Source organism: Empidonax traillii, unplaced genomic scaffold (genome assembly GCF_003031625.1).
Source record: "Empidonax traillii isolate 1590-97213 ecotype Southwest subspecies unplaced genomic scaffold, ASM303162v1 scaffold20:size5563877, whole genome shotgun sequence".
Classification (NCBI taxonomy): domain Eukaryota; kingdom Metazoa; phylum Chordata; class Aves; order Passeriformes; family Tyrannidae; genus Empidonax; species Empidonax traillii.
In genome coordinates this window covers 3,203,331-3,230,762 of record NW_020955213.1, presented here as the reverse complement: position 1 = coordinate 3,230,762, position 27,432 = coordinate 3,203,331, and the positions used below count along the sequence as shown (strand labels likewise).

At 45.7% G+C, this 27,432-nt stretch overlaps 1 protein-coding gene across 7 annotated transcripts in view; it reads left to right on the top strand.

Moving 5' to 3' along the window:
- Positions 1-27,432, top strand: part of DOCK11 (dedicator of cytokinesis 11) — a 78,708-nt gene that overhangs the window by 13,014 nt on the left and 38,262 nt on the right. For 6 of the 7 annotated variants that reach the window (XM_027899033.1, XM_027899023.1, XM_027899005.1 and 3 more), the window contains exons 2-23: positions 5,531-5,647; positions 5,873-5,962; positions 6,665-6,747; positions 7,884-7,953; positions 10,149-10,244; positions 13,272-13,406; positions 14,591-14,768; positions 15,215-15,294; positions 15,890-15,973; positions 17,745-17,885; positions 19,531-19,740; positions 20,095-20,217; positions 21,221-21,303; positions 22,749-22,871; positions 23,053-23,129; positions 23,632-23,816; positions 23,897-23,962; positions 24,121-24,213; positions 24,608-24,731; positions 25,385-25,506; positions 25,849-25,935; positions 27,186-27,275. In XM_027899033.1, the coding sequence (XP_027754834.1) occupies positions 5,531-5,647; positions 5,873-5,962; positions 6,665-6,747; positions 7,884-7,953; positions 10,149-10,244; positions 13,272-13,406; positions 14,591-14,768; positions 15,215-15,294; positions 15,890-15,973; positions 17,745-17,885; positions 19,531-19,740; positions 20,095-20,217; positions 21,221-21,303; positions 22,749-22,871; positions 23,053-23,129; positions 23,632-23,816; positions 23,897-23,962; positions 24,121-24,213; positions 24,608-24,731; positions 25,385-25,506; positions 25,849-25,935; positions 27,186-27,275 (2,457 nt within the window). The remainder of the gene's footprint in view (positions 1-5,530; positions 5,648-5,872; positions 5,963-6,664; positions 6,748-7,883; positions 7,954-10,148; positions 10,245-13,271; positions 13,407-14,590; positions 14,769-15,214; positions 15,295-15,889; positions 15,974-17,744; positions 17,886-19,530; positions 19,741-20,094; positions 20,218-21,220; positions 21,304-22,748; positions 22,872-23,052; positions 23,130-23,631; positions 23,817-23,896; positions 23,963-24,120; positions 24,214-24,607; positions 24,732-25,384; positions 25,507-25,848; positions 25,936-27,185; positions 27,276-27,432) is intronic. The other variant, XM_027898989.1, reaches the window with a different exon arrangement.

Genomic DNA, 27,432 nt, shown 5'->3' with positions numbered 1-27,432 from the left:
GACCTCAGAAAAACATTAATCATATAACAAAGTGGCATGTTTGTATGGTATTCAAATGCAGAACATTAGTAGACAGGTGGCTACTGTTTTTCAGGCACTAAAAGTTTAAAATAGAAATGTTATTTCCTATAGTACATGAACATCCCCAGCTGTCATCATGAGTCTTTGTTTATAAAGCAAATATGAGGAATTTTATAGGCCTTGCAAATGGATAGAGAAAGGTGACAATTCAATCTGACCTCTGAAGTTTCCCCCCTCTTTGTTAATGGGTAATTCCCTTTGCTAAGCTTTTCCTTTTCTCTCTCTCTGGTAGTTTCTGTCCAGAGGGTTTTTGGGATCGGGCTGTTAGAGGGCAGTGGGACAAGCAGGACACTGAGGACAAGGAGGACCTCACTGGGGGTTTCCCTTGTGCTCTTTGTGCTCATGCTTGGCCAAAGGCAGAGCCTTGCGTTGGTGTTTGTGGGCATGTTTCTGTTGAAGTAATTTCATTGAATTTCCTGTTAAAATGCCAGCCAAGTTGCTTGTGGTGGGGAGTCAATACTCCAATAGACAGGCTGTTGTTCTGCCTGTGCTGTTGTCCGAGTGCAGCCCTGTGACCCAGCATGGAAGGGGTCTCCAGCACAGCAGGTGATCCTCTTCCATGTGCTCCACATGGCCCCATGTTGGTGTGTTGGGCTCAAACCAGTGTTTTTTTTTTTTTTAAAGAGGCTTATGTGGGAAGGTGCACTGCTCTCCTGTTATCCTTGTTTAAAATCATGTTCATGTTTTATGTGAGGTTATTTCCCATGGGCCTTGGTTTTTATCCCAGCACAGTGGGCTGTGCTGCTTTAAGCCGGAGCTGCTGCTGGGTGTGCTCGGGTGCTGCATCCACAGGAACCACAGGAGAGAGCAGCTCACTCCAGCCTGTGCTGCTGTTCCACAGGAGGTCAGAGGAGCCTGAGGAGCATCACAGTGCCTGCCCTGGGTGGATGTCTGCTGTGTGTGTGCCAGAGAGCACAGGATGCCTTTGACAGCGCTGCACGTTTTCTCCTGCAGAAGTGGATTGATTTTGTTGCTGGACTGGCAGCCTTTCTTTGTACTTCGATATTGGCTTCCCCCGTGGAGGATTTTGTGGTTTCTAAGGCTCTAATTACTTTAGTGTAATAGTTTTTCCTCTGCTTTCTTAATGACTTTGGTGGGTGCCATCTGCTGTTGTGGCAGCACAGGCTGAGCCCGGGATGTTGGGAGGTGTGTGCTTCAACCAAGCTCTTCAGGAAAACTATTTTGAAATCTGATTTTCAGCATTTAAAGCATTATCTCCAGCCCCCCTGGGCCAAAGGGCAAAAAAATATTTGGGATGGCTCCCTCCTTACTCCACAGGTCTGTTTGCAGGGACAGGAGCATGCCTGCTGGGCAATCCTGGACAGTTTAGGATGGATGGGGGAGTTTGTTTCCTCGATGGCAGGCAGGACACTGGCCACATCCTTCCATGAGAAACGTCTTTGCTGACAAACAGCTTGACCTGCATCTTTTGGCTTCGCTTTGGAGACGTTACCGTGGTTCCTGTTGTGTCCTGTGACAGACTGGGTGGTGTGCTGGGTGTGTGACACTGAGCTGCAGGTGATGGAGGGCTGCTGTGTGAACCAGCACACCTTGGGGAAGGAGAGCTCTAGGGACCGTGTTTCTAACAGCTCCAAAGGAGAAATGCCTGCCTGTGGGTGCTGCAGAACCCATCTGGGTGACAGTGCACAACCCTCCTGGAGCTCCCTGGGTTATGAGCTGTGTGTCACAGGGCCCAGCACTGGTTTGTGGGATGCAGATCACAGCACCAGCCTGCACAACACTATTTTTCCAGTATTATTAAATTCACAAGATTGGAAGGGCTGTAGTGAGTTTTAAGGACTTTTTTTGAACCTGTGGTGGGCAGTACTGTATGGGTTTTGGAACTTGTCATGTGAGGATGTGGGATCCTTTTCAGTCCTTATCCTTTAGTTGTCATTGAGTCCCATGAGGATGGCAGCCAGGACTTTGTCTTGCTGGTGTCAAAGCTAGAAAAGAAATGTTATTCAAGCTCCAACTTTTAAAAAGAACATCTTTAGAAACACAGTCCTAGTTCCAGGACCATGTTGCAAAATAAAAAAAGGACTAAAAATACTGTGTGATCAGAAGACCTGAGTTCAGAGTACCCAAAGCCACAGCACTGTGGAAGGCTCTTAGAGGGAATCTTATTTACTGTTACAGCTGCTGCGGGGAGTCAGTTGAGAGGGAAGTTGATGTGAGTGCTCAGGGTCATAGCACTGCTTTAACCCATTGATGCTGATGAGTTTTGCCAGGATTGCTGCAGTGATCAGCAGCAAGAGATGTACATTTGAGAGGTCAGCAGAGCCATACACCCTGGGTGTGTGGACTCCATGGGGTCCTGCCTGGTCTTGTAGGGAAAACGAGCCTTGAGGACGCCTGGCCCCAGACTTTCAAATAGATGTCCTGTTATTTCACATTATTTGCAAAGCTTGGCAAACTTTCAGAAGGGCATTGTGCTGTCCTGCATTAAGACCAGTGTTTCAGATGATTAACCAAATTCAATTAAGCATTTAATGAGCATGAGAGACTAACTGAGAGTAAATGAGTTCCTTTTCTCTGTCTACCTGTTGGGTTTTTCAGACTCCTATTTTTCAGATGGGCCTTTTCTTTTCTTATTAAATTCCCATGCAGCTCAGGTCTTGGATGCAGGAGCAAGAAGCCCTCTGTGTGCAGTGTGGCTGGCAGCATTTGCCACCCCATTCCCAAATCCCCATGGCTGAGGGAGCAGGCAGCAGTCCCTGGGTGCTCTGGCACTGACCATGGGCTCTCTGCCGACAGACCTTTGTCTTTCTCATGGGTAATCTGAGGCGTGTGAGGTTCTTTTCAGGTCTGTGCAAGCAGTGAAGCAAAATTTTCAGAGAACAACTAAAGGGAACTTTGTTTCAGGTATCTAAGCTAATCCATGCTGGATTTCTGTAGCATGGAAAAAACCCATTCTGAATGCAAAACTATCTGAGGCAGGAGGTGCAATTTCCCCAACCAAGAGTAGAAGCTTCTCTGTGGAAGGTGAGGGTTAGTCTGGTTGGTCTCTTCTCCCAGGTAACAAACAATAGGGCAAGAGGAAACAGCCTTAAGTTATGCCAGGGGATGTTTAGATTTGATATTAGGAAAAATTTCTTCACTGAAAGAGTGGTCCAGCATTGGAACAGGTTGCCCAGGGAAGTGGTGGAATCACCATACCTGGAAGCCTTCAAAAAATGTGTAATGTGGCACTTGTGGACATGGTTTAGTGGTGGACCTGGCAGTGCTGGGTTAATGGTTGGACTCAGTGAGGTCTTTCCTAACCTTAATAATTCTATGACAGCAGCAGCAGGACAGAGCAGGTGCTCGGTGAAATTGCTCTGCCCAGAGGCTCGCATGGGGCTCAGGCATCCTTTACATTAGTAAAACTGGCCTTAATTGCACATAGGCTCTGTGCTGTCCCCCATCAGAGAGATGCTGGGATGCAGTGCTGGGAAGCACAGCTTGAAAGGTACCTGCCTTGCATTTCTGAAGTGCTGTGGGGAAAAGCTTTCATTTTAGTTTTGCTTTTTGGAATTATTAAGAGCACCAGTCATGCACCTGGGACAGAGGAATAGCCTCTGCTCAGAGGGGCTGGTCCTTTGGGTGAGAAAAGCTAGAGGCAACCTTTGCTACTCCAGCCCAATGGACTGTTCAGGTTTGCTGCAAACCCTGGATTTTTATTCTCTTTTTAGCATGTACCAGATATGGCAAAAATGGAAAGATTTTTTTTTCTACAACTTTTTGATTTTTTTTTTTTTAACGGTGCTGGTATAAGAGAAGATATCGCCACACAAAGATTTTCTGCAACATTTCAGAAAAAGATTAAAACAAGATTAAAATATGATTATCCCCAAATAGCTCCTGCCTGGGGCCATTACCCTCTCACATGACAACTGCCTCCCCAAAGTCCCAGCACCAGCTTCGCTTCAACACAGGAAATGCTCAGTTGTCATTATAGCAAAACCCTGGGTCCCGTTTGCTGCAAAGGCCTTGAAGTCATTCATTACTTCATCCCAGAGCCTGAGGAGCCAAAGGCACAGGACGGAAACTATTCTGGCTAGAAATAGTTTTGGAAGAGCAACCTTGATTTCTTGGCTTATCTCACACGTCACAGAAAATATTGAGTTGTTTGTACTCTTGGTGGTGTGGCTGTTTACCCAGTGGTGTTAGACGATGCTGAGCCTTTTGTCCTCATTTTGGGCTCATTTTCTTAGGCTGCAGATTGTGCTGAATCAGCAAGAGACCTCATATTGGTCTTGTCTTTAGCTCTGGTCTGTGTGGACAGTTCATCCCAGCAGAGCCATTCAACTGGCAGGTAGAGTTTGCTGCCCGTGGGGAAGCATCCAGTGTTCCTCCTACGAGGGTGGAGAGCCCAAACATGCCATTCTGCAAGGGTGTCATCTCCAGAGGCACATGGCATCATGTGCTGCTGGCAGGGGTTTCATAAACACTGTCTGTGGCAGGGCCAGGCATCAGGATTTTGGTCAAGATGCAAAACAAGGCAAAGCTGATGTGTCAAAATTTGCTTCCTGTTTTCTTGTGACCATTCCTATACAGAGTCATGGTTTGGCTTTGGGTGTGATGTTTGGTTTTTCACAGTGCAATGCTGAGGGCCTGACTCTTGCACATGGAATCTGAAGTTAGTCTGGGCAGCTGAGATGGCACTTGCCTACTTCAGAAGTTGAACTTTTCTCATTTTTTTAAGTTTCGTTTTTTGGACTTGTAACACATACAAAATTAGTGTAATATTAAATGTAATGGAGCTCTCCTAGTAGATTTACTTGTGACTCCTGGGATTTTGGAGAGGTTCCTCTTGCTTCCCAGAAATGTGAGTGAGAACAATACTAGGCTCCAGATTTTTCCAGCCTTTGACTGTGTCTGAGGCGCAATTTATGGAGAGGGCTTTCCTGTCTTTCCAGAGGGATGCTGTTCTTCCTTGCATGGGGTGAGATTCCTGCTCTGGCAGTTGTAGCAGCAGGCTTGCTCTCATCCTGCCTGCGGCACATTTCCAGAGAGAGCACAACTCTCACCCCTCCTCAAGCAAAACCAGCTCTGAGCTGAGCAGAGCCAGCATAGGAGCCCATATTTCTTCTGAGCTGTACAGATGAGCTGCTCAAACATTAAGATGCTGGATCTTGCAGCTGTTAAAGCTGTGGCCTGTTCAGGAGGATTTCTTGCTCCATTAAGAAATTAGAGAGTGTGCTGAGAGTAGAGCAGCACAGTGCTTTGTTTCTTCCCATAGCTTATTACCAGACACAAATAACTTAACCCCTCATTTCCCTCCTGCAAAACATGCTCACAGGGGGGTTACCTGCAGCACAGGAGCGTCCGAGTGCTGAGGTAACAGACACTCCAGTGGTCACACAGTTTGAAATCATCAGGCTAATTAAACACAAGATGTTTGTTACTGGTTATTTTAGATATTATATATATGTAATTTTTTTCTCATCTCCTATTTTTCTTGCAGGAAAAAACCAAAGTGGTGGAACCCCTGGACTATGAGAACGTGATCCTTCAACGCAGAGTTCAGATCTACAGTGATCCCCTCCGGGACCTGCTGATATTTCCGATCGAAGATGTATCTGTGAGTTTGCACTGGCTGCTTCCCATGTTTGAGGCTCACTCGTCTCCGGTCCTGCGTACCTTGGAAAATTTCCACCGTTAACCACATGTTAATTTTGGCTGCATAACTGACACATAAAACCAAAATGACCCGCTGGTGATTTAGGCCCACCACATTCATTTAAAGCAAGTGTCAAGCCCTGGAGATCCAGTTTGCACTGACAACATCTTCTCCTTTTTTGTGCAGATCTCAGTCATCGGCCGGCAGAGAAGGACTGTCCAGTCGACAGTGCCAGAAGATGCTCTAAAGAAAGCTCAGAGTCTCTTTGTCAAAGAGGTAGGGGCAAAGTCTGTGTGACACCTGCCTTTGGTACTTTGTCCCTTGGGCAAGATGCTCAGCTGTAGCTCCTGACCTGCAGGGTTGCAGATCACTTGACTTTTCTTTTGTGGGAAGCACTGATTGCTGGCAGGGTGGCTGCATGGGAGGGTTCTCACATGCATCTCTTGTGCAGTGTGTCTTTCCAGTGGGTTTTGTTCACAAACAAGGTGTGTGGCTTTGCACCACCTGCCTGAGCTGCAAGGTGCAGGAGTGCTGCAGGGCAGGGGGGGATGCACAACCTCCCTGGAGCATCCAAAGTGCTGCAGGTTCGTTCTGTACAGTGCTGCTCTCTTGGACTGCTCCCCCCAAGTGCAGTGGAACCAAATGTGAAGTTGATGCTTACATTTCTGAGGGCAGAATATTAGTGCTTTCTGGAAAAAAGTCTCTTCCCAAATCATTACTCCATTTTTAGAGCCTTGGAGCGACGTAAATACAAAATCTGTAGCTGTGTGGCAGACCAGATGCTGTGTGATTTTTGTCTCTGTGCTGAAAAGGTTCCTTATGAAATTCTGAATTGCAACATAAAGCAAGCGGAGCAGCCTTTTTCAGACCCTTTCCACTTGCGCTTCCCTCACCCAGCAGCGTGTAACCCTTCAGACTTGTGCCTGCTTTTGTTTTGCTTCATGTAGCTTTCAAAGAGCTGTATTGTTTTCCTTTCAGTGCATTAAAACCTACAGCTCTGACTGGCACGTGGTAAACTACAAGTATGAGGAATACTCCGGAGACTTTCGGATGTTGCCATGGTAAGTGTCGTGCTCCCTTGGAATACTAATGTGTGGTCACAGGGCTGGGGTTTGATAGGGTTTAGCAGAAGCAGTCTGCCCTTTTCCTGATGCCTGTCGCACAAGCAGCCCCTCTTCCAGAGTTATGTCCCTCTGAAGATTGGAGAGCCAGAGGTGGTTTGTGTTATCATGCCCTTGTTACTCAGCTCTGCCAGGGAGATGCCCACAGTATTGTCAGTGTGGGTCATTGCTTCACGTCCCATCCACCAGTGTATAAACACCCCCTCCACTTGGGAGGAGGATGGACTGCGGTCCAGACTCAGGGCAGGGTAAACAGTGTTGGCAGTGTCTGCTCAGACCAAATCAGGAGCCTCATTGTCCCGCTGGGCTAATGTTCCCTGTGTGCTACACACGGTGTTCCCATGCCTAGCAGATTTTCCTTGTACTCTTGGTACAGAGAAGTTGCTGGACAACTTCACTCCAGTGATATGGCATTGCTGGCAGTGCTGGGAAGCTACGTGCTTGGAAACGCTGGGCTCTGCCAGTGATTCCAGCTCCAAAGCTAATTGGGTTTCTCAGACAGGCACATACATCTTGGATTTCTGCTGGATTCTTATTTTCTTCGTGTTGGCGCCTGCCCTGCTCTCACTGCCCACACTCTGGGCATGTCTGGACCCCTGTCCTGGCTGATCGTGTGCTGGCAGCTTGTTAAATGCTCTTTCTTCCTAATTGGCTGAAGTGGCTCAGTGCTGATGGTCTCACGGGGATGTGAAGCAGCGATGGGGGTAACACAGTTGATCAAATCGTGTTAAGATTTGTGAATAATCTGCAGTCTGATCTTGCTTCTTTTTTAGCAAGATGGAAGATAAATTGGCCTACTGTATCTCTTTGTTGCATAAATGCAAGTCAGCAAAACCTCTGCAGAATCAGACAACTAACAAGAGAAAGCTAATTACAGACTGCTTGTGCTTAATTTCCATGAAATGCACTCAGAAGTTCGCTTTCCCCAGCTGTAAGGGCCTGTAGGTCTCTTGAAATCAATCTTCTGCACTCCATAGTCTGCAGTTTGGCTGTTGCTTTTGGAGCCAGCATCAGCTGCTGGCTCAGAGGACCCTTGTGTTCCAGTCATTAAACATGGAAATGTGTTGTGATTTCAGCAAATCCTTTAGGCCAGACAAGATTCCAAGCCATGTGTTTGAAATTGATGAAGACTTCGAAAAGGATGAGGTAAGGAGAAGTTTGGAGCTTTTTTTTTGCAAATACAACCCTAAGATCTGTTAAAAATCAGATTTCACAAGGCGAAGGCAGAATTCATTTCCTAGGAATGGTTTCTGGTGAGATACTTAGTGCTGTGAAGGTGGGATCAAAAGTAAGACAGTAATTTATTTCAAAGTATGACAAGATAACTTCTTGGAGCCAAGGATCTCCTAAATTATCTGGAAGATTAGCCATAATTCTCATGGCTTTTTCATTTGAAACAGAGCATTCAGTATAAGAGGAAAAACAGGAAGCCAAGCACTTACTCCTCATGTCCAGAACTAAAAGTAGGAAATCTGTTTTTCAAAGACACTGCAATACCAGGGTCCTCCTCTAAAAAGTTTTGTGCTTTTCCACGTGACATTGCTATTCCTAATCAGTCACTTCTCCCCAGCATATTCACGTGTCAGTCCTCTGTACCACTTTGCCAATGTCGTGAGGCATTTGCTTCCTCTGGAAGCTGACATGTTTGTGCTCAGCTGGTTGCAGGGAAGATTTGCAGCCCTGGAACTCCTCCATGGGGGTGATCTGAGGGCTCTGACAATTGGGACATCTCAGGCCTGATGGTTATTTTGGATGGTGCAGTGTCATGTTTGCTACAGAAATGAGGGACATAGACAGACATTTTTCTGTCTCATGTACCACGTGGAGCTTAATCCACAATGGTGACATTAAGAAGTTTTTGTTTACAGAGGGAAAGGTTTAGCCCAGATGTTTAAAGTTCACATGGCACCAAGATGCTGCTGCTGAGATTCTTACAGAGGAAAAAGGAAGTTTCTTTGTTGCAGAGGTGGAGATTTGGAGGGGCTGTTTCATGCACATTTCTCACAATCACTGTGTATGTCCCAGCACACCTCGGGTCTGGACTGGGATGGCTTCTTTATAAATGGAAATGTTTTGTCAAGTTTGGCCTTAACCTTTTTTTGGCTGTGTTCTCGGTTTACTTTACATCATTAAGTTGAGGTGTTCCCTCTTTAATAATATCTAATCTGGGCTGGAGGCATTGCTGTGCACTATGTTATCAGCATGCTTCTGAAAAAGCAAAAGGACAAGAATATGCTATCAAAATTTGGAGACCTTTTTTCTTCTGGCCAGTGTCCTAAATACTCAAACAAGAGAAGTTACAGAGGTTTGTTGTAGAAGAGTATTCCAAGTGCTTTGGCAGATGTTTGGACGTTTATATCTTTTGGCATGGTCATATCTAAAGGATTCTGTTACAGTTTCCTGACAGAGCATTTGCATTAGAATTGTGTAATGGAAATTCAAACAGAAGAAATCTCTTGGTGAAAAAAGATGAAGCATTATAAAGGAGAAATCAGAGGTTGTTTTACCAAGGGAAATAAAGTGTCAGAGAATTTACTTTGGAAGTTCAACGTGAAAAGAGTGAAAACCTGCCCCTTGGGATGCAGCAGGCAATATAAACCAGTCCCTTCATGGCTCATCATTAGATAGGCCAGGGCTGCCTCTGCTGTTGATTCCCTGGAAATCCCAGGACAGGTTTTTTTTCATCACTCTGTGCCCTTATTTCCCTCCCCAGTGGAGGTCACGTTTAGGTATGGATGGAGAGCCAGTCCCCTTTCTTGGACCACGGGACAGGAGCAGATGGAAACCCCATCTGGGTGTGCCAAGAGCAGCCTGGTTGGGCCACTTGAAACTTTTTGTTTTGATAAATGAGAAACCAGCCAATTCATTTCAGTTATTGGGGTTTGATGGTTTTTGCCTAAATTTAAAATGGAGGAATGACAAAAGAAAATGACAAAATAAGTCCTGAGTTCTGCATTTTGCAACTTCCTAAAGTGGCAAAGACCTTTCTGAAAATTTCCTTCTTCCCCAGGTTTTTGAAATACTGCATAAGAACCAACATGCATTTCCTCATTGCAAAATTACTGTGCCTTTCAGCATAGATGTAATCCTTCTTTTTTTAAAAATGATCCAAACTAGCCTTTTTTTCCTCTTTATTGGAAAGATATCCCTGAAATTTTTTGTGGTAACACTGTATATGTAGCTGTACCTGTTACAAATACATTCTTCATTTCACAGTGTTGCTGGAGTTAAAATGGTATTGCTTTTCATGGTGGACAAATCCCTGTGTCCAGGGGGAATTTTCTGTGTGATAGAGTTCACCTGACCTCCTCTTTATCTAATATTTATTTTTTGTCTTTCAGGATTCCTCATCCCTATGCTCCCAGAAGGGTGGTGTGATAAAGCAGGGCTGGCTGCACAAAGCAAATGTAAACAGCACCATCACCGTTACCATGAAGGTGAGTTTGATCCAGTGACTTGCAAACAAGGCACAAGGTGAAGTTCAGACCACATCTCTAAAGCTCCAGGAGCTCAGTGAGTGGTTTGGTTTTGGATGGGCATCCATCCCTCTTGTAGAGTATCCCACGGTGGACTGGAAAACCCAGTCTGGCAAAAGTCTTTGACCCTCCCCTGATCAGAATGTGAGACTGATGCACTTCAGGTCATGATGGGCAAGCTGAGCAAAGAGGTGAAGCGTGTTCTGGTAAAGCAGGATTGTTTTCTGAATGAGCAGCTGAGGCCCAGGAGAGGAAGGCAGCTTGAATAACTGAAACAGCTGTCCCGAAAAGACAACTTTCTGAATTGATGGTTTCCTTGCTGGTAGGAAATATGCAGGGAGGCCAGCTTTAAATTGAAATGACAGATCTTTGCTTTAAAAACAGGGGTGATATCACTGCAGAGAAGGAGTATTGCTGACCTAAAAGCAACAGCTGCCTTGTCTCCTTTTCTCTGCTCTACGTAATCTGGCGTGACATTGCTTAGAATCTGCAGAGTTTTTTAATAGTTCCACCATAGGTTTTTGCTGTGGCAATGAGCCCATCTGCTGTCCCACCATGCAGCTGCCTTGTTACAGCGTAGAGAGAGTTAGAGAGTTATGCTTAATGGTGCAGCTGAAGGATGGCTGCAGTGAGGCTGCTTTGTAAGGGTATATTAAAAAAATCTCAAATAGCCTGGCTGTTCCAAGTCTCAATTCAGTGAGTTATGCTTTCTGGAGAAGCAGAACAGGGTTGTTCGTAGGGCTAGTTTTAATTTGAGTTTTTAAATGGGCTTGAAGGCGATAGACAGAACAGGATTTTCTGATCCTCTGCTTTTCCAAGCAAGGTTGAAGCAACTTTTTTGCCTATAACTTCTGGAGGAGGTATGATACGTACTCAAAGCAGTCAGTTGGGTCTGTTCTGGTCTGAGCCTCTTGTGGTAATTGGTTTCAGTGCCCAGCACCTCAGACACACCTTTTTGAGAAGTTGTCTGAACTACACTGGCTTCAGTTCCACTGATAATATCCAGAGCCTCCAGTGAAACTCTCATATCAGTAGCCATTCTCTGAGCTGGTCCTGGTCGCTTCTGTGTCTTACAAAACACCTCCTAAGGCACATATATGAAGGCTGAGGACTTTGAACACCCTCAGCCTTATCACCACCTGGAGAGGCTGCTGTGCTGTGTTCAATTGTGAGCGCTGGTTCTTTCTTTGCTGTCCTGTGCTGAGCTGCTGGTACCTCACACTGTTGCTAAGTGTGAGCAGAGTGTGTTCTGTGGAGAGCCAGCCCATGAGCAAACTGTCATTAGGCTACAGCTGCCAACCTTTGTCTCAGAGCAACCTTTCCTTTACAGAGAAGTGCCCTGGTTTGGCCCAACTCTCCCTGTCTGGTTTGCAGTGTGTGTTGTGCTGCACTGCAACCACGGTGTCCAGATTGTCCTTCTGTCCTTCTCTGCCCAAATGGACTTCCCCAGTTCTCGACATCCCTCTGCACTCACAATGCTCGACAACAACACCTGTAGCCTGATCAGAGGGCATGTTCTCTCTGCTCCTAGGGTTATACTATTAATTTCAAATAATCATTGTATTCTGACAATGATTTCTGACAACAGTGCTTACAAGGGGGGAAGATCATAGGAATAGTGTTTGCTGTTTGATTCTGCATTTACTTTTGAACAGAATTCATCAGATGCAAATGGTTTAGCGTGAAATCCCATGCCCACGAGGAATATCAATGCTGTAATATCTAGAGAGAGATCTGTCATGGGTTTCTGTAGCATCCACTGCCAAAATTCCTGAGACTGATTCAGTGAAGTGCTAAATCAGTGTTTAAGCTGGCTTAACGCTTTGCATCCTTAGCTTTCCATGTATTTTTATGCTCTGTTGAACTGAAGGTTTAGTTAGATCTTATAAAACTTAAAGCTCAACGACCTTGGAGCATCTCTACAGCTAATTAGTCACCAAATGAAGCCAGAGGTTACTTTTCAGAAGGGTTAAGTTACGGTTCAGAGTGCGAAGCTCCCTCGCAGTTCTGTGCAAGTGAGTGGGTTTATTGAACATGTGCTAGTGTCAGTAATGATGGGAGCAGGAAATTACTTGTAATCTCCCATGTGGGATGAAAAATGCTGTGTTTATTTGTAGATCTTCCAGATACACAGAACAGTAGAAATACTTGCAGTGCTGCTTGTCCCAGCTTCCTTTGTGATTCTCCTAACACAGATACCCAGAAACTGTGAAATGCACCCTGCTCCTTACAGACTTGACAGCATATGGTGCTACCCCAATTGCTGCCAAAATGTGCTCTTAAATTATAGTCCAGTGTCTTTTGGCTGACGAGCATGAAGGAAGATGTCCTGAGATACTGGAGAGCTGCTTTTTCTTTGTAAAAATCAGGAATTCAAACAAAGGAACACTTCTCCCAAAGTTATTACTTTTTGATGTGGGAATTGAACACTAAGCCAAAGCCAGTTCCTGAAAATAGATTTGTATAAGAAAAACAAACCCAAAGTCACAAAAAAACAAGCAGTTTATTGTATTGCAGCATCCCTTGGCTTGCATTTGAGTGCTAGGAATTTCCATATGTCTGTTCCAAAGTCTTACAGACAATTCCTTTGTAATTCTATCTGAGACCTATATCAAAAATGCTCTGGAAATACCTGCTTTGAGGTGAGATGATGATGTGCTGATCTGAATTTACTGTGCAGCATTACTTTGTAAAGATAAATGAGGCTGGAGCCAGCTGAGAGATGAGCTGGAAGCCCTGGGGCTTTGCTTTAGTTGAGCAAACTTGTAATAACAACAAGGACATTAAAACTAAAGAAAATATGGAAATCTCTCTTTATAAAAGCAAATCATAGTGAAATGGGTGAATGTGCAACACTATAGAGTCAGCAGTGTTTCTTGTTACAGTATTTTCACAGTACCAGGAAGGGCAGATACAGAAGCCAGGGCCATGGTTTGTGATCTGCAACAGAGTGAGTACTTGTCTCAGCAAGACTTTGTACTTTTGCAGGTATTCAAGAGGAGGTATTTTTACTTGTCACAACTCACAGATGGCTCCTATATTCTGAATTCCTATAAAGATGAGAAAATTTCAAAAGAATCCAAAGGCTGCATTTTCTTGGATGCTTGCAATGACGTTGTTCAGGTAGGTTTGCTTTCTCTGTGGCTGCACATGGACTTATACATTGCTGGCTCTGAGATACATGTGCTATCTTGAGTTCTGAAGGCATGAATTTGCAAACTAATCCAGAGCTGGTCAACTAAACTGATCAAAAGGCAGACAAGGCATTTCACAAAGATGCCATACTTTTGCCCAGGAAGAGCTGCCATCAGAGTAATTTGGAAGCATTTCATCATTACCTCATCTGTTGCCTCCCTGCTCTGTCCATCTCCTTTACCTGTTTTTGTAGGTCAGGTGCCTTTCAAGACCTTGAAGGTTGAAGCCAGTTAGTAATTGGTGTGACTTTGCTTTGGGCACCTTCCTCCTCTATTTGCTGCTTGCACCAGTTTCTTGTTTCTTAAGTCACATCCTGTTAAGTCCATGCAGACATGCAGTTCTTTGGGACTTAGGACCTGCTTGTAAGGTTTTAGGAGCAGGGATTTGTACAGCTCTAAAACCTAGGTTTGCTTAGTTGTGAGAGGGTGAGGGGCAGCAGTGGGTTGCTGCTGTGCCTTCTGCCCTTGCTGTCTCTGCAGAAGCTTCAAGCACTGAGTGTGGTGGAGCTGGTACAGGGCAGCTTAAATTACCCCAGTGGTTTGCTTTAGCATGGATGAGTCAGAGCTGTGAGTTTCCATTTATCTTCCTGAACACAGTAAAAGCAGTAATGCACACGCCTCAGTGATGTACGGGATGTACTTCCCAAGTTGCATCAGATTTGCCTTGGCTTCTGGTTGGAAAATGCTGTTTAAAGGCCAGCACAGCTCCGAAATGTTACATTAAACCGCTTGCTTTTAAGATAGATGCCTCTAAGCGTCCTGGAGCGCAGCATTACTTATTGTGTCAGACAAATGCAGTTACTGGCCTCTCTGGGTAAATACTAAAGGTCTGAGGACATCAGAAGGAGCTTGCTCCTGCTCCTTGGTGCAGTGTCCGTGGTTCAGTCTGGCTTGCTTTCACCCTCAGAGTTGCTGGCAGCCATGGGCCTGTGCACTGCTTGGTCACAGCAGTGAAGCCCTTTGTGATTGCTGCAGGATTGCTGTGTCAGAGAGGGTGGTGCATTGTATTTTGTGGTATTTCAGCTTGGGATGCTCTCCCAGAGAGGAGCTTGGGGGCAGGTACTGTGCTGAGTTGTTGAGGGAAATGTAGTTCAAGTCTCTCTGTTTGTTCAGTGTCCCAAGATGCGTCGTTATGCGTTTGAACTGAAGACAATAGACAAGTACAGCCACTACCTTGCAGCTGAAACTGAGCAGGAGATGGAAGAATGGCTGGTGACCCTGAGAAAGATCATTCAGAGCAATACTGAGAGTTTGGTGCAAGAGAAGAAAGATACTGTGGAATCTGTGCAAGGTCAGTTCGTAAATAAACGCCTACCTTCTCCCTTTGCCAGCAGGATGCAAGCAGTGTGCCTGGAGAAGTGTGTGCTGTGCTGTATAAATAGCAAGAATTGTGGCTGACACATAATATCATGCAAAGGGGCTTATTATAACACAGACGATAGTCTGAGGAATAAGAGTGGAGGGAAATGTGACCCTTCTTCTGGAAGGGAAATCCATGGCAAAGTTTCAAGGCTCCTGGAAAATTGGCTCTGTGCTGAAGTTTTGCTTTGGAAAGACCTAGCAGACTGTAATAGTACACTTTGATACTAGTAATGTATGGAAAAATCTTACTCCCGAGGAATGGAAAAGTCTCCGTAAACTGTTTTTGTGCTATTGTTAGCAAATACTGCAGGATGCTTTCTGGCAGAGCGGTGCTGCTGCAGTTGTTTTGAACATCTGTTTCTTGTGTCCTTGCAGATGATGAATCAAGCACGCAGGGTAAATCAGAGAACATCCTGGAGAGCCTGGAGAGAAGCATGCATCCAGAGCTGATGAAGGTACCGTGTTTGCAGAGACCCCTCTCCCCAGCCATGGCTAATTCTGTCCACCTTGTCTTTGAAAGGGATTTTCTACTTTCTGTGTCTTCAGCTCTGGGGGAACTGGGCAGGCACCAAGTAGTGAGATCTGTTATCCCACCTGCCTGTCTCATGGGTGAAGCTCCATGGTTTGAGGCCGCATGTTCTTCACCTCCAAGTGTGGGACCCTGCAGGAAGAACCAAGTTTAGAGCAAATGAAGGACTGTTGTGGTCAGCACTGCTCATTTGGGCTCATCTGGGGTGACCATCCTGGCTGTGGGAGCAGAGGGGCAGTTAGGCAGCAGCCATCTCCTGTTTAGGATCCAGAGTGTGGTTTGGTTGCCTGCTCCTCTCTGCCTTCTCATTTGGCACAGGCACATCACTGTACTGTCACTGCACTGTGTTGAGGGCTGCAGCTGAGATGCTTTGCATTGTCTCACATATCACAAAGAGAACCTGAAAAATAATTATTTTTCTTATCTTTTTATCTTTTTTATCTTCTTATCTTTCTTTCCCAATAACAAGTGTTTGCCTCTGTGTGGCCAGGCAGTAATGTCAATGCCTTCCTTTGTCCTAGTATGGAAGAGAAACAGATCAGCTGAACAAACTCAGCAGAAATGATGGAAGACAAAACATCTTTTCTTTCGACCCAGAAGTCCAGGTAAACATCCCCATTTTCACCAGTGTGAGGCTTTGTTCACTGTGTCTGCCTCCCTTGTTCCCTTGCATGGCCACAGTATTTGCCTGCAGGGGCAGGATGTTTTTCAGTGGACTGGAGAACAGAAGTGCAGCCCATACCCTGCCAGTGAGAGTGGAATGAGATGTCAGTGCTCAGGTGATCGCTCAAACACAGGGAAGACTCGCAGCAGCCCCACACATGGCCTCCCTCCAGCTTTGCTGGCTTTTGTGTAATGCACCTTGATGTTGCTGGATTTCACACTTTTCATCTGCGCCTCTGGGAGGTTCTCATGGTTGCAGAAGCAGCAGTGGAAGTGTTATTGCAAGGATACCTGCACTGCTGCATGGGCTCAGCACCTCTGGAGTAGGGAGCAGTGGTGGTAAAGGCCATGATACGGGTTTACAGGGAGAGCCTCAGTCTTCAGGCAGTTTTCAAATGTAGGAACAAACATAAAAAACACCCTGTGCTGGGCTGATTCATTGGAGTAGAGGGTCACTGTCTATTGGCCTGTTTTCTTCTTGGCTTTCAACTTTGCTGAATTCTCTGCCAAGGTCCAGGTGTGGGATTTCAGTGAAATGAGCTGCAATTGTTAACACAGTTTTAGAGAATTGTTCCAGGTTATTTCACAGTTTCTGGTTCTCCTTCTGGCATGCTTTGGCTTGTTCACACCTGTGAAATGGAACATTCTGGTTTAACAAGGAAATGTAATTAGACTTATAAAGGTTTAGTTGCACAAAATGAGTTTTTCTCTTGGCACTTGTTTAAGGTCTTTAACAGAAAGAAGATAAGCATCCAAGGGGCTTTTTGCTTTTTTTTTTTTTTTTTTAGAGAAGCTTTGAGAAGTTTCTTTTATTCTAGTCAGATAATAAAAATGGAAATATTATTCAGTGCAGAGCATCTAAGGTAACTTTTTTTTTACCTAACCAAATGGTTAGGCTGAATTCACTGCCCTCTTTTTGTACAAAGAGCTCTTCATTCTGATGTGGGTCAGGCGGATCTGCTATCACACCAGGCATTCAAAATCATTGCCCTTGTCAATGCTGGTGTGTACGTGCACACTTAGCTGTGCTAAGGAAACAGGGAGGAGGAACATATACCTGCAAGTTACTTTCCTTGTGGAATGGAAATAAGGTAAGCAATGGAAAGAGTTCTTCAAACCTGGATTAACAATTGCAGCCTGTTTTTCTGAAATCAGTTGATTGAATTGAGATATCAGCACCTTATGTTTGGCATGCAGGTTTCTGCAGGGTTTGAGGGGGAAGAGTGAACAGGACTGTGCCCGACTGTCACTGAGAGACCTGCTGGTATTTAGGGGTGTTTGGGGTCTCTGTGTCCCCAGTACCAGCACGGTGGGTATGGCAAAGGCTTTTTTCAGGCACAGGGACCATCTCCTAAACTAGCCATATCTTCACAGTGGAAGATACTATTTTTATTGCCTTACGTTCTGCTTTCTTCCCCAAGCTCTAAATGGTGTTTTGGGAAGATCCCCAGAGTTACAGCAAAGCAGGAAGGAACTGAAATCATACTGAGGTTTAGTTTGCTGTGCTCTACAAAACAGGTTCCTAAAAATTGATACATCCCCATGAATTCATGTCTTGTATTTGTGTAACATCACCAAATTGCACTCATTTGTGAATGTCCTGTACCTTTTGTACCACTTTAAGATAGTATTAGCCCTAGTGTGATCCCTTAACATTATTCAGGGGTTTTTTTTCTTTTTTAATGAGACCAGATTTGTTTGTTTGCTGTCTAGAGACTGGACTTCTCAGGGATTGAGCCAGACGTGAAGCCATTTGAGGAAAAGTGCAGCAGGCGTTTCGTGGTGTGCTGCCAGGACTTCTCCCTCAACCTCCTCGCTCAACTCAGTGACAGAGCAGAAGGAGGACCCACCAATGTAAGGGCAGCTCCAGCGTGTCCTGCTGTGTCTTCTTTCTCCTCACCAGCAAGAAAAACCCTTGGCAAATAATTCTGGATCGATACATCCCATTTTGCCATGAGCTCTGATGGGACCTGGCAGGTGGTGACTGCTGCCCCAGGGTCATTGAAGGATTTGTCTGCCTTGGTGTTTTGGTGTTTGGGGACAGGGTCTGTCCTGACATGCCTCAGCTTGCAGTAACTGGCACTGCTGGGAAACCAGCAGTTCAGAGGCAGAGGGGATGGGGAGTGTTTGTCTGCCAAATTCTGGGTCCCTGTGAAAGTCCTGTTGGTAAATGATTAAGCTCCATCTCCAAACCACTCGTGGCTCTGTTTTATTTCATTTCCCCTAATGGCAAGGGATTTCCCTGTTCTGGAACCTTCTTCTGACTCCCAGCCTAACTGTATTCACAGCCGCTTTATTGTATGCATTTGTTAGTGTGCCAAAGTTGTGCCTTAGCCTAAAAATCTCTTTATTGTATTTTCTGAGCCTCTGATGTTTGTAGACAGCTATTACATCCCACCTCAGCCTTTGTTCTGCTGGGCTGAGCAGACCAGTCTCTTCCAGTCTTTCCTCCCAAAACATAATCCCTGTTGTCCTGTCCTGCACTCTTTCTGGATCAGCACTTTCTGCAGGTGCCAGAGCAGCAGGTAGCATCACAGGGGAGGCAGCAGCCCTGGCACTGCCTGGTCTCTACTGATGATGTCCTGCCTGATGCCTGTTAGAATCTCAAAAGCTTTTTTGTGATGATTTCATATTGGCAGCTCCCAGCTCTGATACAGGACAGCAGGCTCCATACACAACACCAGGCTCGTTCTCCTCAGTACTCCCAGCAGATGGACGCATCGCTAATAGCAAAGATTCTTATTATTCATCCTTAACCAGGTCCAGAGTGAGACCTAATCAGCACATTTTCAGCATTGATGTAATGCCTTGAGTCATGCTGGAATGTCTCAGGCACTCTACAGTCTTATCTTCAGGCCTTAGTTTTTATCTTTACATGGATGCATGCCTACTGCAATCTTTGAATTAAAAATACATGACTTATTGCCACTTGCCTTGTGCTGTCAAGGTCAGTAGCTACAAAGGAATTGGCAGATTTTGCACATGAAGTTCCTCAGCAGTGTAAGCCTTGTATTTGAGCTCTTCTGGCTGGGAGCATTTTGAGTGTCACAGTTGAGCCATTCCCTGATGGACTCTGGGAAATCAGTAGTGGTCTTTAGCATGTGATCATAAACTCTCTTAAGCTGATTTCTTTCTCATTGCAAAGGATAAACAGCTCTGATGAACTGAGTTACCTTTTCTTCCCAACTTCATAGTTTGCCACTTATGTAAAAAACCATGAAATTCATTCTTTATATTTCATTGATGGCTTTAAAGTAGCTTTTTTTCAAACTGACTAGATCAAAATGCAAGAAGGTGCAGGAAAAAATAGTTTTGTATATTTATAAAGCAAAAAACCTGGATTATCTGTAAGAATTCTGTAGAATGCTGGTGTCCAAAGCTAAAGGCACAAACACATGCAGAAGGGTCCCAGTTTCCTTAGCAGGGAAGACAATGCTGATACCCTTGAGCCCGTGCCATGCTTTTTTTTTTTGACACATACATCCAATCAAATTTCCAGGTTGAGCCCTTTTTCCTAAGCTTGGCGTTATTCGACCTGAAAAATAATTGCAAGATTTCAGCTGACTTCCACGTGGACTTGAACCCCCCGTCTGTCCGTGACATGCTGCTGGATGGCTCCGTGTCCGGAGCGGAGGGAGCCAAGGGACGCTCGCCGAGCGAGAGCCTCGTGCACGGGGTCCCCGAGTCCTGCCTGTGCTACATAAAACGGGTGAATATCTGACCTTCTGCTCGTTCTGTGCCTCTGTTGAGGCTGTGGCTGCTCAGCAGCCTTGCAGTGTGGTGTTACTGTGGGGGGAACCAGAAGTCAGCTCTTCTCTTGAGCTGTGGGGTTCTGAGCAGTGTCAAAGATCCCACTTGGGGCTCGCTGGCAGTGACAGACAGAGCACCAGGTAGAGTTTTTCAAGACTTGACCATGCTCAAGGCTGGTGATCCCCTCTGGCCTATCCACAGCAGCAACCAGGGCAGGGTGTGTGTGGGTTGTGGGAAGGGACAGTCTGGGGGCAAACCCTGCAGTGCAGGTCGGGTGTCCTGCTGTCTGACAGCTGCTGCCTGTCTGTTGCAGGGTGTTTTCTCCGTGACCGACCCACATGCAGAGATCTTCCTGGTGGCCCGTGTGGAGAAGGTGCTGCAGGGCAGCATTGCACACTGTGTAGAGCCCTACATGAAGAACTCAGACCCTGGAAAGGTATTGGGTGGGGCCATGAGAGTATCTCTTTAGTGATGCTCTCTTCTGCTGCAGGGAGTAGTGTGGTCTGAAACATGGGTTATTCCTTCTCTTCGGTTTCTTTCTGGCAAATAGTCTTCATCTGTTCTGTTTGCTTGTGAACACAACCTGCTCCTGCTCCTGCTCCAACATTTGCACTGTTTCCAGGCTGGCTTCAGCTGGGCTGTCCTGGGAGCTTTGATTCCTTCCCTTGGAAAGGGGCAGAGGATTTTTAAAAAGAGCCAAGCACTTAGGGCAGGGGGACCTTTCCCCATTGCACTTTGATGAGGTGAAGTCTGGGCTGGTAGCAAAAAGTGGCACACTTCATCCCCAGAATGAAGCGTCTCCATAGAATCCTTTAGGTTGGAAAAGATCATTGAGTCCAGCCATTAAACCAGCACTGCCAAGCCCAACACTAGACCATGTCCCTAAGCACCACTTCTACATGTCTTTTAAATACCCCCAGGGATGGTGACTCCACCACTTCTCTAGGCAGCCTGTTCTAGTGCTTGATAATGCTTTCAGTTATGAAATTTTTCCTAATATGCAAGGGAGAGACCCTGCTCAGCCAGTATCATTCTCTGCGTGCCAAGTGGAGCTCATGGTGCCTTGTTGCAGCCACTCAAAATTAGTTTCTGAAAAGTCAATTATAGAACAACTGATGATGATGGCATTCCCTCAGCACACTTCCTGAGTCTGTATAGGATGAGCCAGTTGCAGTTAATTTTGGAAAATAAACTAATAGGTTTAATATGACTGTGCCCTCAATGTTTGCTATTGCTTTTCAAAGTAATAACTGTGGATGGTGTGAGGTGGCAAAAAGGGATGTCTGTCAGCTGCTGCAACAACAATTGTGCTGTGTGCTTGGGAAGCCGTACCTCATGGAGAGATGCTTCTTCCTGGAGAGTGCAGTGTTCTTCACTCCTTTCCCAGGCCAGCAGGGAAGTCCTGGCACACACTAACCCACCTCTCTTGTGTTTTGCAGACTGCCCAGAAAGTCCATAAGGTGGCCAAGCAGGTGTGCAGCCGTCTGGGGCAGTACCGGATGCCCTTCGGTTGGGCTGCCAGGTCAGTCTCCTCAGGCTGGGCTTTGCCCATGGCAGGAGCTGCTCCTGCTGCGAGTTATCCAAGGCATGATTCGGCCAAGTGGGCAAAGGGCCAAGTGACTGAAGTCAGTGAAGTTGCAGCCGGGGGCAGAGTTTGGCTCCGACTTCCAAAACAGAATTGGGATTGGCCTGAAATGCTCTATCTAGAATTAGAAACAAAATATTAAAAAGTAAACAGTGCTGGGAAGGCAGTAACCTTCCTAATGACCTGTAGCTACTGCTGTCAGGGAAGAACATTTCTGGGGACAAATTACACCGTCCCATGCTACCACGGGAATCAGTGCAGAACTCCTTCCTGCCACCAGCCATTTCCAGGGATAGGATGAGAGTAGAGGACCTCCCAGCCTGGAAGTGGCAGTCAGCTGGGGCTTGTTTTCCATCTTAAGCTCCGCTTTGATTAATGTTCTTGAGAATGGCTGGAGGTAGTGATCCCATTCCCGTGCTGTTCTTTTACTGGGACTGATAAAGTATGTCAGTGCTAACTCTCTTAAATCTCCATCAGAGGAAGGCCTGAAGGCAAGATCATCCACTGCCTCCTGGTGCTGAATTGCATTTTGGTGCTGACAAAAGGGATGGTAATGACATGGGAACACAGAAAACTGTCACAGTGGGATGGAATTTGATGGTATACTGCTTGCAGTGTGTAGTCTTGAGCTGGATTTTCCTGTGACACTGGCTGCTCATCTTCGAGATGGTGTTTGTGGGATGCATGTGAATCCTGGGAGTCAGCACTCAGCCCTCTTTCAAGTGGTGCCTCAGCCTAATGGTGGGCTCTGTATTGGCATTGACTTTGGCTTCGGATTTATTCCTGCTGGGTGAAGAGCTGCCTTTGGACACCAAGGAGCTGAGTGGCCTGGTGCAGGGAACTGTGTTGCTCTGCATCCATCCCTGGAATGGTTTCCCTGTGGGTCTCAGAGGAAGGTGTTTGCACAGAAAGGGAGTGCAGATGCTTTAATGTTCTTACTGTACACAAACACCCTTTATTTCCAAGGGCAGATTCCAGTTTCCTGCTCTGTCTGTCCCAAAACTGGTTTTTATTGTGCACTTCTTTCCTAGGAGGATTTCTGTACTCTGATCACATGTGCAAGTAGGAAGATGCTGGTGTTAGTGGGAGGGGATGGAAGGGTGTTCATGAGTGTGAACCAGGCTTGAAAATGGGCTGGATGTGTCCTCCTGACCTGTCTGGAGAGAAGGGAAATGGGTGATGTCCTGTGGGATTCAGTGTGACACTCTGGATTGCAGTCTGTGTGAGGACGGGTGAGCAGCCAGGTCTGGTGGTGTGCAGAGCAGTTGCAGGCCAGTGAACCTCTCACCTGATAAAGTGCCTTTCAGACGTGTCAAAGACCTCAATGTCTGTGTATGTACCAACATTTAGGAAACTTTCCTTTTTTCTTTCTTTTTCTGCAGACCAGTTTTTAAAGACTCCCAGGGCACTCTTGATGTTGAAGGGAAATTCTCACCCCTCTACAAGCAAGACAGCAGCAAACTCTCAAATGAAGATATGCTGAAGCTTTTAGCAGAGTATAAGAAGTAAGTGTGAGAGACTGGTGTAAGGGCTGGGCAGGCATTTTAACATACATTTTTAAACAGTTAAGTGTAAGCATGAGATGACAATTTCTAAAACACTCAGAGGGTAGCAAGAAGTGCTGCTGCTGTGTTCAGCACCTGAGCTTTCAAGGTTCACGCTCTTGTTCCTTTCTCTTTAATGCAGACCAGAGAAGACAAAACTACAAGTCATTCCAGCCCAGTTAAATATCATCATCAAAGACATCCCGCTAGACTTCACAAGTAAGGATCTTGGATCTTAAAATAAGTGCTGATGGCTCGAGCCTCAGGAGTTGATGCTTCTATGGGGAATTTTGCTGTTTCATTAACAAGAGTATCTTGGGGGTGCAATGAGAAATGAGTAATTCAGCACAACCACTGACTTGCAAGTCTTTCTGATGGATTCTCTGGAGGGATGTGAGCCAAGTGCAGAGGTTTACCGGAGGGGTTCATCTGCTTTGCAGTTTGGCCATTGCATCCTAAATCTAAAGGAAGCCACCTTCCTGCTTTTGCTGGTGTTATAACATCGATCTCATATGATGTTTTTGATCCATAACACTGGAGGGTTTCACAAACGGGGTCAGTGTGATTCTTTACTTTGTATTTAAAGAACCTGAGGCAAAGAAAGAACTTGTATTTTGTTCAGTGTCACTCCATGGACTTTTGGCAGCTCCTCTAGGCTAATCTCCTGTCCAAAAGGCTTTTTCTAGTGGACTTAATTTTTTTTCTTCTTGTTTTCTTCCAGATTGTGTCACAGCTTCTTACATTCCTATAAAGCCTTTTGAGAAGAGCTGTGAGGACGTTGCAGTGGAAGTGGAGGAGCTTGTCCCAGAAGTTGCAAAATACTGTTATCCCTTCACTGTCTACAAAAACCACCTCTATGTCTACCCCTTGCATTTGAAGTATGAGAACCAGAAGGTGTTTGCGAAGGTGAGTGACCTGGAGCAAGGGCTGGGGTGATGCTGCTGGCCTGTAGCAATGGCTCATCCTCCTGTTCTTTCCCACTTCAGGCAAGGAATATTGCTGTCTGTGTTGAGTTCAGGGATTCAGATGAAGCTGATGCCAAGCCACTCAAGGTGGGTACCTATAAATGGGGCTGCCCTTTGCTCACTGCTGTGCCAGCCAGTCTGGGCAAGGCAAAAGGAAAACACTGGGTTTCCATCACTGTTTTGATTTGACTGGCTAATTTAGGTTGGTAGCAACCCTGAATTCAGCTCTTTATTTGTATTTCCAGTGTATATATGGCAAACCTGGAGGCCCTCTCCTCACCACAAATGCATATGCTGCCGTGCTGCATCACAACCAGAGCCCCGAGTTCTATGATGAGGTAAAAACAAAATGTGGGAAATTGCAGATTTTCTTGGATTCTACAATGCCAAGGGGCTTTTCAGGGATACCTCTCTTTGCAGAACTGGGTGAAAGATGGGTAAAGATAATCACCAGCCCTTTGCCTCAGCAGAAGGGCTCAGCAAAGCCAGAGCCTTTGTCAATTTTTAATGTCGGTTTGTTTTCTGCTGTCTTTATTGTCACGCTTTGTGCCTCCAATCACACACCCCCATTAATAAGTAATGTTGCAAATGTGATGAAAATTTTAGGAGTTACTTAAAATGGGCAAGAGTGTGTCTTGTGTAACTGCATACAACATAGTGTTTGTGTAATAAAATAGAACTAAAATATTACTCCACAAAAATACAGTCTGATCTATCATGATATCATTTTAGATTAAAATTGAGCTTCCAATTCACCTCCATCAAAAGCATCATTTGCTTTTCACCTTCTATCATGTCAGCTGTGAAATTAATACAAAGGCAACATCGAAAAAACAGGACACCGTTGAAACTCAAGGTATGTTCAATGCTTAAATTATTTTTGTTGGAGTGTAAAAGGCCAAGATAAAATGAATGTAGGGTCATGAAAAAAATATTTGATCAAAATACTAGCCTATCTGAATCTTCTTTTCTAAAAGCAACCTAATGTGAAATTGTAGATCTAAACTGTAATAAACTCACTGGTTTTGGTGTATACTAAAGCTCTGATTTTTGCTGCAATCTGACAGCTCTTTCTGCGTGTTCCTGACTTGACTTGCACAAATGGGCTGTTGTCAGGCAAGACACCAACAAAAACCTGATGCTTGATCAGGACCTCAAGGGCTGATCCTGCCCACACTAGACATGTGCACACCCAAGTCCCAGTGGTCTGGATGCTTCTCAATTCATCCAGTCCTCAAAGGACCCTCATCATGGTGCACAGCCATGGCTCACGCACTGTTTCTGCCCCTCAAACCCACTCCTGGTCTTGGCTGTGCTGTGTCTGAATTTCATTCACCAAGTCACGAGGTAAAAGGTACTTTAACAACACTGGTGTGGTTGATCCCAGCCTCGCTGAAGCCGCTTGCACAACTGCAAGTTCAGACTTCCCAGGGTGAGAGACAGCTCTGTCTGAGCTGCACACGTGTCACTGTGTGCCTGTTAACGCTGCCCCACTGGTTGCCTCCACAGTGGGATACGCCTGGGTCCCGTTGCTGAAGGATGGGCGGATTGTCACCCTGGAGCGGCAGTTGCCGGTTTCGTCCAACCTCCCACCTGGCTACCTGGGTCTTGGAGACACAGAGTCACGAAAGGTAGGAGAGCCATTTGGAAGGGGCCTAAATGTAAAAGGAAAAGGAAAGTTGAGCTTTTGTTGCCACTGTAAGTTCTGGGCTCCTGTTGGTGCTCTGCTCAGCTGAAAAGGTCTGTACTGCAGGGCAACTTCAAAGCTTAAGGTTCTTAGGGATGGGAAATGGGACGTCTTTAATTCCACTTTCCCTGGTTATACAGGTTGTAGATAATATTTTTGTGGCAGGCTGGACTAGGCTGTTGCAGATGGCAAGTGCAGGAGAGTGAGCACATGGGCTCTGTGTGTCTGCATAGAGTCACCTTCTCACCAGTCTGAAACCAAGTACTTGAATGTTGTCTGTTCACAGCAGCCCAGCGTGGATGCAAAGTGGGTGGATGGAGCAAAGCCACTGTTTAAAATCAGAATGCACTTGGACTCAACCATTTACACCCAGGTAAGTCAAGCACCTCACTTTTTTGAAGACTTCCAACACAAATGCAGAGGAAGCAATTGCTGTGTCTCTGAGGCTGCTAAACCATAGGTGGTGTGGCAAAGAGGTACCTGGTTTGCAGAGCAGCATTGGGTACTTCCGTAGCAGCAGAGCTGGGATTACTTGCAGGGATCTGCTCCTTGTCTGGATGTGATTAAACGGTTGTGTGAGTGAATGAGCCCAGGGGAGAGGCTGATGTTTCCTTAGTCGATTGCACTGTAACTGGCAGGACAAAGGAAACACCTGAGCAAATGAGCTGCTTCAATGACACAAAAGAGAGAACTGGTGGATATGAGAGGTCTCCACAAATCATAGAATCATTAAGGTTGGAAAAGACCTCTGAGTACCACAGTTAATATTAGACTGTTTATTAAGGTTTTTTTGAAACAGAAGTTATCTGACAACAACAGACACGAGAAAACAAGAGTCCTGATTTCCCTTTGAAACTAGTTCAGGCTGTTTTATCAAGTGCTTGTGCATTCTGCCATCTTATGGTAGTAGTGGACTTCCCCAGATTTCACATGATGTGCAGCAAAGATCCCCAGTACATGCTCTGGGGCACCTCCTTTCAGCACTGCTGATGGGAAAATGCCCTTGGCAGGACTTGTATGTGCTGAATGTCATCAGCTGCATGTACGTTCACACAAATTCGCCTTCAGCATCTGAGTCTGGTTTAGTGCCTTACTAATTCCTTACAGCACTGAAAGCAGCACAGTAGTTCCACTTCCCACCAAATTACGTACGCAGATGCTTTTCAGGGTGAAATAACCCAGTAATTAAATTTATCCTTGGAGGGACAGTAATAGGAAGGAGAGCCTGCCTCAGATGGGCGGTAGGATGTCGGTGATGCAGAAGGTCAGGCAGTCTCTAAGAGTTGCAGTTGTGAGAGGAAGGCTTCTGTTTTTCCAGGCCAGTGTTGGATTGGGACTGGGACTCGAGGTAGTGCAACCACAGGAGAATTTTAACAATGCTGGAAATTTTGTGCTTAATCTTGAGTTTGGTCAGGAGCCAGGGGATGGGCAGTGGATGGGTATGTTGGAAAAGACAAGGAGCAGTACTGCAGTCCTGGGAGATGGCAGCTGGGGATCAAGAGAGCCACTGGTAGGGACATGGCCCACTGCTGTAGATAAAACAGCAGATTTTTGAATGTAAGCTGCAGAGTAGAGGTTGAGAAATGTTGAGACTGCTGAACTGAACTTGTTTGTCTCTTCCAGGACATACATTTGCACAAATTCTTCCAGTACTGCCAGCTGGTTCAGGCAGGAGCTAAGGAAGTCCCAGGAGAACTTGTTAAATGCCTAAAGGTGAACAGTGTCTGTTGGTGGGCTTTGTTTGTGTTTTTACAGACCATCAGCAAATACCCTGACCCCTGCCCTGTAGGAACAGGTCCTCACTGCAGCACTGGGGCCCTGTGCATTGTGCACTACCTTTACCTTCGCTCACTGACCTGACTGTCTGTGT